This window comes from Cebus imitator, unplaced genomic scaffold, assembly GCF_001604975.1.
Source record: "Cebus imitator isolate Cc_AM_T3 unplaced genomic scaffold, Cebus_imitator-1.0 Scaffold856, whole genome shotgun sequence".
Lineage (NCBI taxonomy): Eukaryota > Metazoa > Chordata > Mammalia > Primates > Cebidae > Cebus > Cebus imitator.
In genome coordinates this window covers 176,645-189,961 of record NW_016108171.1, presented here as the reverse complement: position 1 = coordinate 189,961, position 13,317 = coordinate 176,645, and the positions used below count along the sequence as shown (strand labels likewise).

Here is a 13,317-nt window from a genome sequence, read left to right as displayed (position 1 = left end):
GCTTCTTAAGAATTACATCTGCCTTCGGTTCCTGCACTGAACTAAATGTCAGTGTTCCACCGTCCCTGATCTTCCATCTCAGGACATTTATTTTTTTCAACACAGGGGAGGCAAAGGAATAATGAAACAGTAGGGATCACAATTCCAAAATACCATGGGTCAGACTGATCAATAGAAACTCTCTATGCAGAAGAAACCACATGGGGAGAAGGGAGAATAAACAATCAGCTTTGGTACATATAGTGGCATCTAGTAAAGAGTCGGAACTGGATGGTCATGAAGTGAGATATATTCACATGCTCACCAAGGGCTCTGCGTTAATTCAAGCTCGCCTTGCCTCAACTCAGTGATAGTTCTTAAGAGGTTGTCTGATTTGCCTAAAAGCTCCAAAGTGTGAGTCCAGGCTGCTGAGACTTTCATCCCTCACGTGAGCCTCTGTACCCAGGGCCCCTCATCGTCTGTGACAGCTGAGGATCTCCATGATGAAAAGTTATCACTACATGAAACCTGTCATAACAGGCACAGTATTTTTATGCATTGACTTTAAATGAATTTGTCTGGTTAACCATTTAAAATGTAAAAGTATGCAAAGGTTAAAAAACACTGAAAAATAAATGATTAAATCAAGCCAACACATCTCAAATACTAACACACAGTGACTAGAAGTTAGTTGACCCAGGACATAATTCTGGCTTTTTCTGGCTTCACTGATTAGTTGTAAGACCAATGGGAACATGAGACTGGTCACCTTTTTAAGACTCATTTCCTCAAGTGGAAAAAGGAGGCTGAAAAACATGATTTTCATCTATATCACAGGGTTGCGGTAAAGATAAAATAAAAATAATGTACATGGATTCTAATATGCTAAGTAAGCTTATGGCATTATTTGGTAAACTATGTGCACAGAGAAACATAAGGCATATATTTCACCAAGCTCCCAGCAAACACACAGAGATGAAGATAGCAAGACATCAAGTGTTTAAACAGAATAATTTAGAAGATGCAATACAATTCACTTATTCAGAAAAACGAAATAAACTTCTGGCTAAATTATAAAAATACAAATTTATGTTTAACTTACCTATGGCCTATGTTTCAAATAAAGCATTACCTATGACAAGTGTTTTGGGAAAACTGAATGAGATATTGTACAATTAGCTTATAAACTGTAAGCAAATAATTTCATAAGTAGATTATAATTCACTTCACAAAGTTCTGTGATCTGCCCCCCCCCACAAATGCATGAGGTTTTATTATATACAATTGCCCAAGGGGCCATAATTCCTTGGGTAAATACAAGGTCAAAATACAGAATCTCCACTCTATAAAGTAGTGGAGGAGCTTGAACTCTAGGGTCCAAGTAGGGCTCACACCCCAGAGTCATCTCTGACTCCCTACTGGACTTGTGGTCAGTTACTTAAATTCTCTGGGTCTCAGCTCCCTGCAAGTTGGAGATGATAACTTTGTTTTCTTCTGTGGGACTTTGTGAGTTTGAAATGAGAAAACACTTCGTGTAATGTTTGCTAAATACAAAGCATTCAATCAAAGTGATTTACTATGCTTAACTAGATTGAATATTGCCATTGACACTGTAATATATACAAAAAGTCTTTATTGAAGCAGATTATATATATCTAAGGGTGTACTTCTGGCTTCTACATCCCAACAAAACTACAAATAGCATTAAGTAAAATTCCAATATGTATTTAGGGTCAGAGGTGCCAGAGGAACCTGAGAGATCAACTGGCTCAAGTCCCTCCTGTTACAGATAATACTACAGCGGTCCAGGAGGCAAAGATAACTGTCTCAGTTCCCATTGTGGGAGGCAGAGATGAGATGCTGACGCAAGTCTCTTAGCTCCCATATACTTCACTTTCCCCTGGCTGACTCTTTCTTTAGAAACCAAACCAAAAAATAATGCATAGTTATAACACATATTTTGGAAAGATGGCCAAAAACACAAAGAAAGGAAAAATATGCTCTACCCAAAAATTAGTGAGCTGTGTCCTAAAGGGTACCCTGCTTTAGATATTCTCTCCTCCAAGTCTATCAATAGCATTTCTCAATACCCTGTGGATTCAAGTCACTAAACACTTACGGAGTGTCTGCTACTACACATCTGCAAGACGCAGTAAGCCAGGACACAGCCCACATTTAGGATAAATCTCAAGGAACAAAGAACCCAGTACTTTGAAAAAAACCCCCCAGATATTAAGCCTTTATCTGTTTATCAAGCATTTCACATATATTAGGTTGAATCCTATGAAATTGCTGATACTTAAATATTTTATGGGAAAAGAGGATGATTCAGTAACATATTCCTGAGATTTCTTATCAAGAATATTAACTCCTATTTGGTTAAATGTACATCCTTATGCCATAGCTGTCACTTATTCCAACTTTAGAAATGAAAAAACAAATACTGGTTTTAACTGGAGAAGCAGAGACGAAACTCCAAGAAGTAGAAAAAGTATCCTTTAATTCTTTCTAAAAGTGACATGACTCTTTGAGTGCTCTCATCACTATGTAGAGTACTCAAAGGCTAACAGAAATCAAAAGTACCATGAGTGTTTTAGAAATAAGAATCCCTTTGGTAAGTGCATACAAACTAAATTTCAGACCAAATCATTACCAACAAAAAAAAGAGTCTCCTTTTTCAGGAAGTCTTGTGTAATAAGGCCTCCATTCTTATCCCCACCCCAGCCACTCTATCCTTTAAACAGTCAGAGTGCAGAAAAAATTACTTATTTTGTATAGTGGTAGGGACAAGAAAACCACCAGAGGAAAATCAGGCTTTTGTTAGTTTTGTTACTAAGACCTGAGATCAGAATATTGAGCGGCTATTCCTTATAGAGACATTCTAGAGATAAATCCCTAGGCGTCAGCATTAAGCTTTGACTCTAGAATATCAGAGTGTAGATCCCTGCATTGGCTGAAGGGGTTTCATTTTCTTCAAATACACCACGCAAAATACCAATTAGAAGCTACCCAAAGTGAAAGTGACACAGAAAAGCAGAAAAGCAGAAACAATGAAAGCATCTTTCCGCCTCTGGAAATCTGTAACATCTTTGGGTTTTCTGACTCTATCACTTCTAGTCACAGTAAAAAAACCCAGTGAATGAGACCCTCTTCCATGAGTGAGAATCACAGTCCTCATGGGCCAATGTTTCCCAGACCAGCTCTCCTAGGCTGCATGAGAGGCTGGCGAAGCCAACAGAGAGTTAAACTGCTTTTTGCCCTCCCATTTAACTAGTCTTTTGTTGTTGTGCTTTTTTGTTTAAAAAACAAAGTATGTGCTTAAGGAAAATAAATTCAAATAATGCCAAAAGGGAGAAGATGAAAAGCAAAGTTTTCCTTCTCCTCCTCCTCTTCCCTAACTCACCCACTTCCTTCTACCACCAATCTTCCAAGAGGAAGTCCAGAATTTTCCTAAACATATGTGCAAGCATATGGAAAATGTGTACGTGTATGTAATTTATTTCCTTTTTAAAGAATGGGATCCTACTTTGCATACCATCAAGAACCATGCTTTTGTCACTTTCACACGTATTTTGGACTTCCTTTCATACTAGTTCATTCACATCCTCCTTATTTGTAAGAGCTGTATGTGGACGTACACAGATGTACCATAGTTTTAAAATATTGATAACTGCTGCAATGAACAAATGCTTACATGCTCTGTGCACTTGTGAGACTACACCTCTAAGGTAAGTTCTTCAACGTGAAGTTGATAGATGGTTGGATTTATACAATTTTAGTTTATACAGATAATCACAAACTTTTGGACACATTTTCACTTCTACCAACGGTACCACGAAGTGCCTGAACACCACATTCTAAAAGTTCAAAAGCCACATGTTCTCACGCACATGTGGGAGCTAACAAATGCTGTTGTCATCAAAGTAAAAAGTAGGACAGAGGCTACTAGAGGCTGGGAAGGGTGGGAGGAGGGGAAGACAGGGAGAGATTTGTTAAAGGGGACAAAATTACAGCTAGATAGGAGGAATAAGTTCTAGAGTTCTACACCCTTGCAGGATGACTGTAGTTAACAATAATATATAGTTTCAGATAGCTAGAAGGAAGATGTTGAATGTCCTCAACACAAAGAAATGATAGATGTTTGAGACGATGTATATGCTGATTTACCCGATCTAATTACTATACATTGTGTGTATCATAACATCACTAAGTGCCCATTTTATGTCTATTAAAAAATTTAAAAATTAAGTGAAATTATTCAATGATATACAAAAAGAGAATTACATAATTCTCATATGTGAGAGTTACATTTAAGATATAGAAGATGAGAATTACATAAAGAATATGAAAATTATATTGTAATAAATATGACGCCTAACTCTAAGAGAAAAATAGGCTAGCCTTTGTTTGTTCTTCGCATCTGGGAGAGTTAAAAGTCCAAAACCTAAAACATGAATAGAGTGGCTGAAGGAGCGATGGAGACGGAGGCCTGTGATTGGAAGATCTATCTCCATTTTCATGGAACTCGGAAGATTCTCTCCTTCACCTTCTCCAGGGAGGCCAGCAAGCATGGGAGCAGCCACACACTGGTCTTGGTCTTCATCAGGAGCACTGACATGTGGAATCCCATAGAAACTTCAAAACACGAGGGCACTCAGCCAAGGCAAGATGCCACTGAGAGACTTTTCTTGAATAGAGGCTAGCCTCTGGGGCTGGCTGTGACCCCATGAGACATGAAAATATGAAATACCAAAAACCCCAAAGTCCATGGAAGCTGCTACTGGGGCTGATGCCTCTGGGTACAGGGCCAGACAGAAAGCTGTCTTCCTGTGTCCATGCACTGAGGAACTGTGCGGTTTTGCTGGAATGGCTGGCCATCCATCCTCAGTACTGCCAAATGGTCACAGTCTGTGACCCACCCTTAGGTTTCTCCCACTACAGACTTCTCCACTTCCTGGGTCTCCTGGATGAGAAGAGCTATGTCCAATATGGCTTGAAAAGATATATGGCAAAGGGGAGCAATGTTGTATTCACGCTTAATGAACAAAAAGTCATGACCACGCCCAGCAATTACGTTTTTCAAGCTACTTTCTCCTTCTCTCTCTCCCCTTCTTCCTCTTCCTCTCTCTCTTTCATTTTAATACCATCATTGGCATGTGTTTGGGTTTTAGGGCAGATCAATCAGCCATTTCTCCTTCCAACAGTACAAATATGTATTTAGCTCTTTCCTTTTTTGTTTCCTGAGGTTTAATAGTAAAACTAATTTCTTCTTGAAACTTTCTGTTCAGCTTCTCAAAGTCGGATAATTTGTAACAGGTGAAGGAAACACTCAGGCAAATTCTATCATGGTCTTTTCTTTTGCAGAATAGCCCCTATTCCTCCCCCATGAGCATACCAAGCATCCTGACTTCTGGCCCCAGGGAAGCTTTTCTCATGAATTTCCCACACAGGTATCTCATAAGGTCTCACCTGAAACTTGGGACATGTCTTGACCCTCATCAGCATCCATTGTCCTCAGGTTATCTGAGAAAGAGAGGAAGGGATTTTAGTTAAAAGCAAAAACACTAATAAGATATGAGAAAGAGAGAGAGAAAGAACCCCTATGCTATTTAACAACAAGGTTATCTAGCAAGAATAATGCATTTTTCTTCCTCACATACTTGCCAGAGTATCAGACTGGCACAGACCTTGATCCTTTTAAAAACAGCATTACAAAGATTTATAAAAATATCATTACAAGCACAGGAGGACCAAATTTGTTATTTATTGTTAATTTCCTACTGCATAATAACCCAAAATGCAAACTGACTGCAACAAAATTAAGCAGAAAATTAAATGGCCCTGGGTCATTGTAGGCACAGAATTCATTCTCTTGGCTGATCCATAGTTATGTTCTTTCTAATTTACTGAGCATGCATCGATGAACCTTGAGTCAGCTTGGTGACACGCGTACAATCAGCAATCAAAAAACGAAGCAATTTGCTGAAGAATGTCTCATTTACCCAGGCAGGGCTGCATATCTGAGCAGCAACTGCACTACCTCCATCAATAATGAATACACCTCCAGCCTGGCAGATGGGCAATGCGGGCGCTCCTGTCTTTGTCCCTCAATCTTTCTGGGCCCTTGCCTCAGCCTTCACCAGCACTCTTACACGGGGAGAAGTGAAGCTCACTACGGCAGCAAAACGAGCCCAGGAGAGGGCCCAAGCCTTCCTGTTTTGCTGACAGATGGCTGACTTCTCAGATTGGTTTAAATTAAAAAAACAAAAACAAAAACAAAAAAAAACTGGAAGATGCTGTCCTTCGGTGGTCACAGTGAATGTTCCACAAAGTACACTACGAGCCATAGACACCAGGGAGAGAGCCCCAGCGTCAGTGGAGTAGAAACAAAAAGGTGTGCTGTGTGTTTCGCACTTGGGGTCCTGGCCTACCACGCAGCAGTCTCAGGTGTCCCAAAGTGGATGACAGCTGGCACCTCCATGGATAAGAAAGCTGTGGCCAGCAGAAGGTGACCTCAAGGAAATCTGCTCATTTATGCTCTGGTAAATGATTTTCAGAAGAGCTCCTTTGCTAACCGGAAAACTGAGTCTATTTGTTGACTTTAAACCAGGTTGTTACCCAGTCCCCCTATTTTTTCTTGGCCACCTCTATCTCTTTGGTTCAGATGTGTGGATCTGAGCTGAGGCCTCGTTTCAGCACGGACCTGAAAACTGATGTATGATTCAGGGATCTTACCCACTCAGTTAGGCTGAAAACTGCGTGGGTAGAAGTGTTATACATAATACATCTATCACTCCACATATCTTTAATACCTTTTATGGTACCTATGGAATATGTATTTTCAATTTCAGGAACATCAGTATTAGTCATGGTGAGGATATACATGAGAGTCACTTTTTCTGGATGGGAGGGTTTTTATCTATTTCTAAAAGTGGCATGAATTTTCAAGGTGGGTGTGTGGCTTAGGAGTACAGCCAGTGGCCACCGTACAGAAAATGTGTTTCAGAAACTAGGGTAAGCATCCTGCAGCACACGGAAGCCAAACACACTAGCCCAGACACAAGCATGTGACCAGCACTACCAAAAAAGCAATACATCAAGAGTCTCAGATACCTTTACTGTTAAAAAGGGGAAAAGCCATGATTCTTCTGAAACTGTCAAAACAATGATAAAGAAACAAGACAGACCCAAATGAGAAAAATCTTTCTAATCACCGTGCCGCACTAGTATAAGAAGTTAGAACTTAGTGCTTTAGTTTTCTGAAGACATGTATGGTATTTTAATGTGGCCTATCACACACCAGGTCTTAAATATCTTTGTATTGATTGGTGAAGCATGCAGAACTTAAATCTTATCACAGCAACTATACCAACACGAAATTTTGAGAATGGTGACTTTAAACTCTTTGCTACATAAACGATATTATTTTTTACAACCTTTTTTAAAGGCAAGAAAATGCTCATAATTTCTACCACTTAGGATTACTAATTTTTTTTCTGTATATGTATTTATCTGCATTTTACAAAAAGAGGACACTAAACAGATTACAAATATACTGCTTTAAATTATTTTTTAATTTAATACTACACATATCTTTTTATTTAACAAATATACATCACCATCATCATTTTATTGGCTACACGCTACTCAACTCATTTATACAACCAATGCCCTATTGTTGCATACTCGTTATTTTCAATTAAAATAAAAAAAAAATCTTTCCTAAGGCACAGTCAAGGCTCTTCCACCTAAGCACCACGGGCAAACACCCTTCTGGTAGTAGAATGTGGCCTGAGCCCCTGGGTTTCCTGCATGGAGACAGAGGTGATAGATGCTGAGTCCTCTGGACACACTGATCCTTGCAGGGGGTGAGATGTGAGAACGGTTCAAGCAGGAATCCTGACAAACTGCCCTCGGCTGGTCCCCAGATCAAGCTCTGCTCTGTAGGAACCTCCTTCCTTCTGTAGTCATTTGCAAATAGTCCAGGCACCAATCTCCTGGAGGGAGCTAAGGGTGGGCAGCAGATCACACCACAGGGAGCATCTTCCTGGGGCAAGTTCAGTGTCAGCAGCCAAGTCTGCAGGAGCCAGAGAGCTCTGCATTTCCGCACATGGGCCTGCTGGGTGGGCATTTCCACTCGATGCCCTATCCCCACCTCCTGCCCCAGCATGGAGACCTGTGTTTCACAAACCACCTCACTTCCAAGTTCATACACGATTTCAACCACACTGCTTCTGACGGCAAAGGGCTTCATGGGCTTGGGAGTACAGTTGCTTGGGGGCTGGTGCTTAGGGGGTCTCTTTGCTTGGGGTGATGTTCACCAAAATTCTGAATGATTTCTGAATAAGGGGCCTCAAGGTTTCAGTCTGCACTGGGCCCTGTGAATTCTGTGGCCTGACTCATCTGACATCATAAGGGATGAGCTGATGAGCTCCTGAAAACTTTCCCAGGCTCCAAACTTGCATCTTTTAAGATGAAAAAGCAGTGACTTTTTCGTAAAAGTGGCTTTGCTTCCAGAGAAAGGCTAAAGGAATAATCAAATAATGGAAAAGTGTTTGAGGCAAAGAAAACGTGGCCTCTTCCAAGACAACTTACAAAGGGCAGCCTGAGGTGTCCAGAAGGGCACTTAAGTCCCACCACGCTCCCTTGTCAGCACATGCAGCAGTTTGGCTGCGTAATCTACAAGCTCTTAGGCAGCCCTTCTTCTCCCACACGGAAGAAACACAGTGTAAAGTAAAACATGGAATTTAAGCTTGATGTGGCCTCCGCTTAAAAGGCGCTTACCTTCAGTAAAAGGAGTTAATCACAAAAGCAAACTAATGGCGTGGTTTCACAAACCTTCACCTAAATGAAAAACCCAAATCAGTAGGTCTGTAAAGGGAGACGCCAGAAGGAATAATTATTTCACGGAAACAGACCACAGTTTTCTACTTTGCCTGGGAAATCCAAACAATTTCAGGCAAGAGCTAAAAGAATCCATAGTAGAAAATACAACAGTATCAGCAAACTACCTTTCGCCTGCACAGTTCTTACGAACATGAATGCTATTACTGTTTTCTAGGAGCATGCAGTTCTGAATCATGCACCAGGGGAAACAGATACAGAGATAAGTGTAGGACCAACGTGACAGAAGCTGTCCATGGCTGCGCCTCCAGGAGCGAGGAGCGGACTCCGCAGTCACAAGCCACCAGGCACCCCCCACTCCCACTCCAGATTGTCCACTGACTTGGGAGGTCCGAATCTCTGTCTTCCCTCTGTCTTCTGCATCTCTCCCTCCTCCTCTGCCCACCTCCCATCTCCTTCTCTTTCTCTCCCACCCTCCCTCTCTCTGTCTCCCTTTGTCTGAGAGAGACTGTCTCTCTCTCAGTCTCTCTCTGTCCTTCTCCTTTCTCTCCCTCTTTCTGACCAAATAGGACTTACTTTCCTAGTTTCAGTTGGAAACTGATAGCACACCCATAACTTTACAAAGGAGGAGCAGAAGCCGGACTAGGAGCCAGGCAAGCCAACAGCACAGGGGCCTCTTCCAGGCCACGTGGGTGGTGCTGACTTACAGCCCCCGCTGACCCTGCGAGGTGTCCCTGGGGGACCTCAGGTCTGTCCTGAAACAGCTTCCTGGACCCTGCCTTTCCTCCTTCCACACTGAGGCGGGACTGGGACCTGGCTGTGTCCTGGGGAGAAACATCCAGCAGCCCTGGGCAGTTGCTGCTTCCAGGTGAGGAGCCTTGGCAAGCCTGGCTGGGAAGTGAACTCACTCTAACTGCAGCACCCCAGAGGAGAGTCTGGCCAGAGCTCTGCTGAGCCTGCTGGGGCCCCTGCAGGGGGATCTCAGGCCTCTGAGCTGCCTCCAGCTCCTCTCTGCTTTCTGACAGTGAATACCTCTCTTCACAGTGACACAAGGAGTCTCTTCCATAATTCTGACAAGCCGAGTCTAGACAAATGAGGTAAAAATGAAAATGCACATGCCTGTCAAGAATCACAACTGTACTGCTTTCCTAACAGCCCAAATTTACGGTTGTTAAAAAACCACTAAGTACACAGCATCCCAAAGTTACCCTACAAAGTACTTAGGGTCACTCAAAATTAACCTATCTGTTGGTAGCCCACAATACTTTTTCAAGCTTTAAAATAATTGTAGTTCTCTGAAACTTAAACAGCTGCCTTACAGTGTCTTTCTGTTAATTTGTTTTTAAGCAAATGCCTTCCTTCTCCACTGGTACTCCATGGAGGATTCTTTGTCCAGTGATATTTTGTAACATTTATTGAATACTTTCAGTACCCCAGGAAAAGGCTGCAAAGCAAAGGATACTGGTACCCACTGGCTTTAGCCAAGCAACCTACTAAGTTTCTTTTAAGAGGCAAATGGTTAAACCTCCTAAGACCGTGGGCATTGTCTGTCTTGTCCATCTGCTTATTTGAACACCTGGCATAGTGTTCAATGTTGAGCTGAAATTCACCACCTATTTGCTAAACAGGTAAATGTGTCTTTAACTCTCCCAATTAAACCCAAGGCATCTGCATTACCACCTCCATTTTATAGATAAGAGAACCAAGGCTAAGAGAAATAGCTTTCCCCGGGTCATATAGCTAATCAACAACAGGGCTGAGGCTCGAACCAGTTCAGTCTGACGGTGATGCTTCTTTCTCTCTAGCAGTCTTGCCCATCAGAATGTCACAGCCCAGTGCAGGGGTCACGCACTCCAAACGTACGACAGATGAGGATGGATGCTACTTATATATTGCCACAAACCAAACATGATCTTTGTAATACTCTGCAATAAAGGCAAACTGTATCACAAAACGTCTATAGCACAGTAAAGTTCTGGTTATTTGACCAAAGGTATGCTATTTACTTTTTCCTCCCTGACAAGTGAAGCTACACTAGAGTTGCATTTCGGGTTATTTCCTTAAATACTCAATGATGCTTATATTGAATATTGAAAGGAGTAGATACATGGGGGGACATGGACCAAGCCTTTAATTTATTTAAAATGCCTTAGGTCAGAGACCTCTTTAATAAAACCCATTATTCCTGCTAAGAGACAAGTCCTTTCATCTTCAGACTGGTAGATTTTACTTTTGCAAATCTATTGTTATCACTGTGAATTACACTGTATTTTAAAAAAGGAAAGGCCTCAAGAGAAAGCTAAGGCAATATGCAAAGTCTTTGTATCTACTCAAAGAGACCTTATAGGTTTTCGTAACAATTTGACAAAACAGGTTGAGAGAGCATAAAAACTTCTGAGCACTCTTATTTCATTTCTGATTCTTTTCATTTTTCAAAAATTAGCTGCCAATCTACACATTTTCATGATTATTCCACAGAGTATTGCTGGTACAAATAACAATGAAAAACAAGATTTAAACAGGAAAGCAGGAATCCAATTTGGCTTTCACACCGCCCTCCCCCGACATTTAACTGAGCCACAGAAAACTCCTCCTGCGGTTTGTTCCACTGTGAACCTTCTTTTTGAGGGCAAATCAGCTCAGATGTGTGATTCTGTCCTAGCATTTTTTTTTATTTTATTTTTACAGCCAGGAACTGATATGCAAAAGAGGAAGGGTCAAAGGGAACTAAGGAAACCTTTTAAAATACAGTTAAAAACTATGCTGTTTGAACGTTTTCTTTGTAAAGAGGTATTTGATACAGAGGGAAAAGAAACGGAACATTTTAAATGCCACAGTGGAGCCACCTGCCTCAAAGTGAAGTATAAGAAAAGACGGCAGATGCTGTATTCGAAAGGTTGTCTTAAAAATAGAGAAAGTAGAGTAGGAGACAGTCCTCTGTGTTTACGTTTGTTGCTGCAAGAAGCCCAGAGTTGGAGTTGGAGCTGGCCATGGCTGTGTGCCCTGACGTTACAGGTGTATTGCATTGTTTCTGGCCTCTCAGAGGGGTGCACGGTTCACATGGGGAGGAGAGACTTCCTGTCTATACTACTGTACCATCTGCTCTCAAACTACTACCACTGTTTATTGAGCAGCCATGGGAGAGGCATACACAGTCAAAACTCTCAGAGGCTTTTACAGGCCCTCTCCTGATTTTGGCCATTGACATCAGCTACTTACTAGGTAGCTTCCTCAAATATAAATGGCGTTTCACACTTCATCACTTAAGTTAAAAAAATCTAAATTTAGAATCATTTTCTTCTGCCCTCTTACCGATTTCAGAAGACTTTCATGCATGCCCAGGAGCCGTGCGACAAAATGAAATGCAATGAAAATAAAACCTACAGCTTTACAAATCACAGAAACTGCCTCCAAAGAAGGGTCTACACAGATATGCCCAAGGTCTTGACTTTTTAAAATTTGTATTACAAAGATAAAATATAGAGGAGGGGACCAGGGACAGTTGTGTTTCCATTATTTTCAAAGTTTTTTTTTTTTTTTTCATTTTTTTAAAGAGCGATAAACACAAAGTTCTAACAGTAAGTTTTTCCCTCAGCAAGGCCATATGGTGTCACAAAGAATGCTTTATTGTGCCTTCCGAGCAGTGAAATTATCTTGATGTACCAGTAAATCATTTCAGGTGGATATTTTAAAACTCAAACTTAACACTACACATAATAGAGAATTCCACTTGCATACCCATAACATCTCAAACAAGGTACCTGTAACACAGAAGTTTCTGCAAAGCCATCTGACTTCTATTAAAATAAGTGTTTGTGTGAGCTTATTTGGGAAGAGGTATATTTTATTTAGTCCCAAAGAATTAAAATTATTTAGATCTTCACAGGAATATCCCATTGTTTATGTACCCACACGTGCATATTTATTAAAAATAACTGGGAGTCATTACTGATTGATTTGCCTACTGAGGACACATTCCTAGGTACTATAAATTTTCTTCATTTTATGTAGATATAGTATCTACCATTAGCAGGTGGTAAGACAAGATCTACAAAATCTACATATAAGCAGAGAGAACGTGTGTTCTAGAGTAAACACATTAGGGGTTTATTGTTGCACATGTACCCATTTACCTCTTACTCCATGTGATATAAAAAGCTGCTTTGGCCTGACCTGTAGACAATCATGGGTATGTAGTCTTTGCTCCAGAGAGCATGAAAAGGTGCAGACATCCTGATTGCTGTTTTCAAACTAGGGGAGACCACTTGGTTTTCAGACTAATCAAAAATTTCCCCAAAGGGACTGAATTCTGAGCTCTGTTGTGTTTAAGACATCCATAAAATTATCAGCTATCATCAATTAAAATGAGATTTTTTTCAGAACTATAAGAAATTAATCTATGCTCACATTTTTGAACTATGCTCATAGTATATGAGATCACACACTGAAGTTGATTCAAAAATCTCCTTAAATTGCAGTTTGATCTCTTAGTAG

The 13,317-nt window shown here is 40.9% G+C and overlaps 1 protein-coding gene across 21 annotated transcripts in view; it reads right to left on the bottom strand.

Moving 5' to 3' along the window:
* IKZF1 (IKAROS family zinc finger 1) overlaps positions 1 to 13,317 on the bottom strand; it is a 100,227-nt gene that overhangs the window by 79,889 nt on the left and 7,021 nt on the right. For 20 of the 21 annotated variants that reach the window (XM_017520584.2, XM_017520578.2, XM_017520570.2 and 17 more), the window contains exon 2: positions 5,449 to 5,502. In XM_017520584.2, the coding sequence (XP_017376073.1) occupies positions 5,449 to 5,502 (54 nt within the window). Of the gene's footprint in view, positions 1 to 5,448; positions 5,503 to 8,763 lie in introns of all 21 variants that reach the window. The other variant, XM_037735599.1, reaches the window with a different exon arrangement.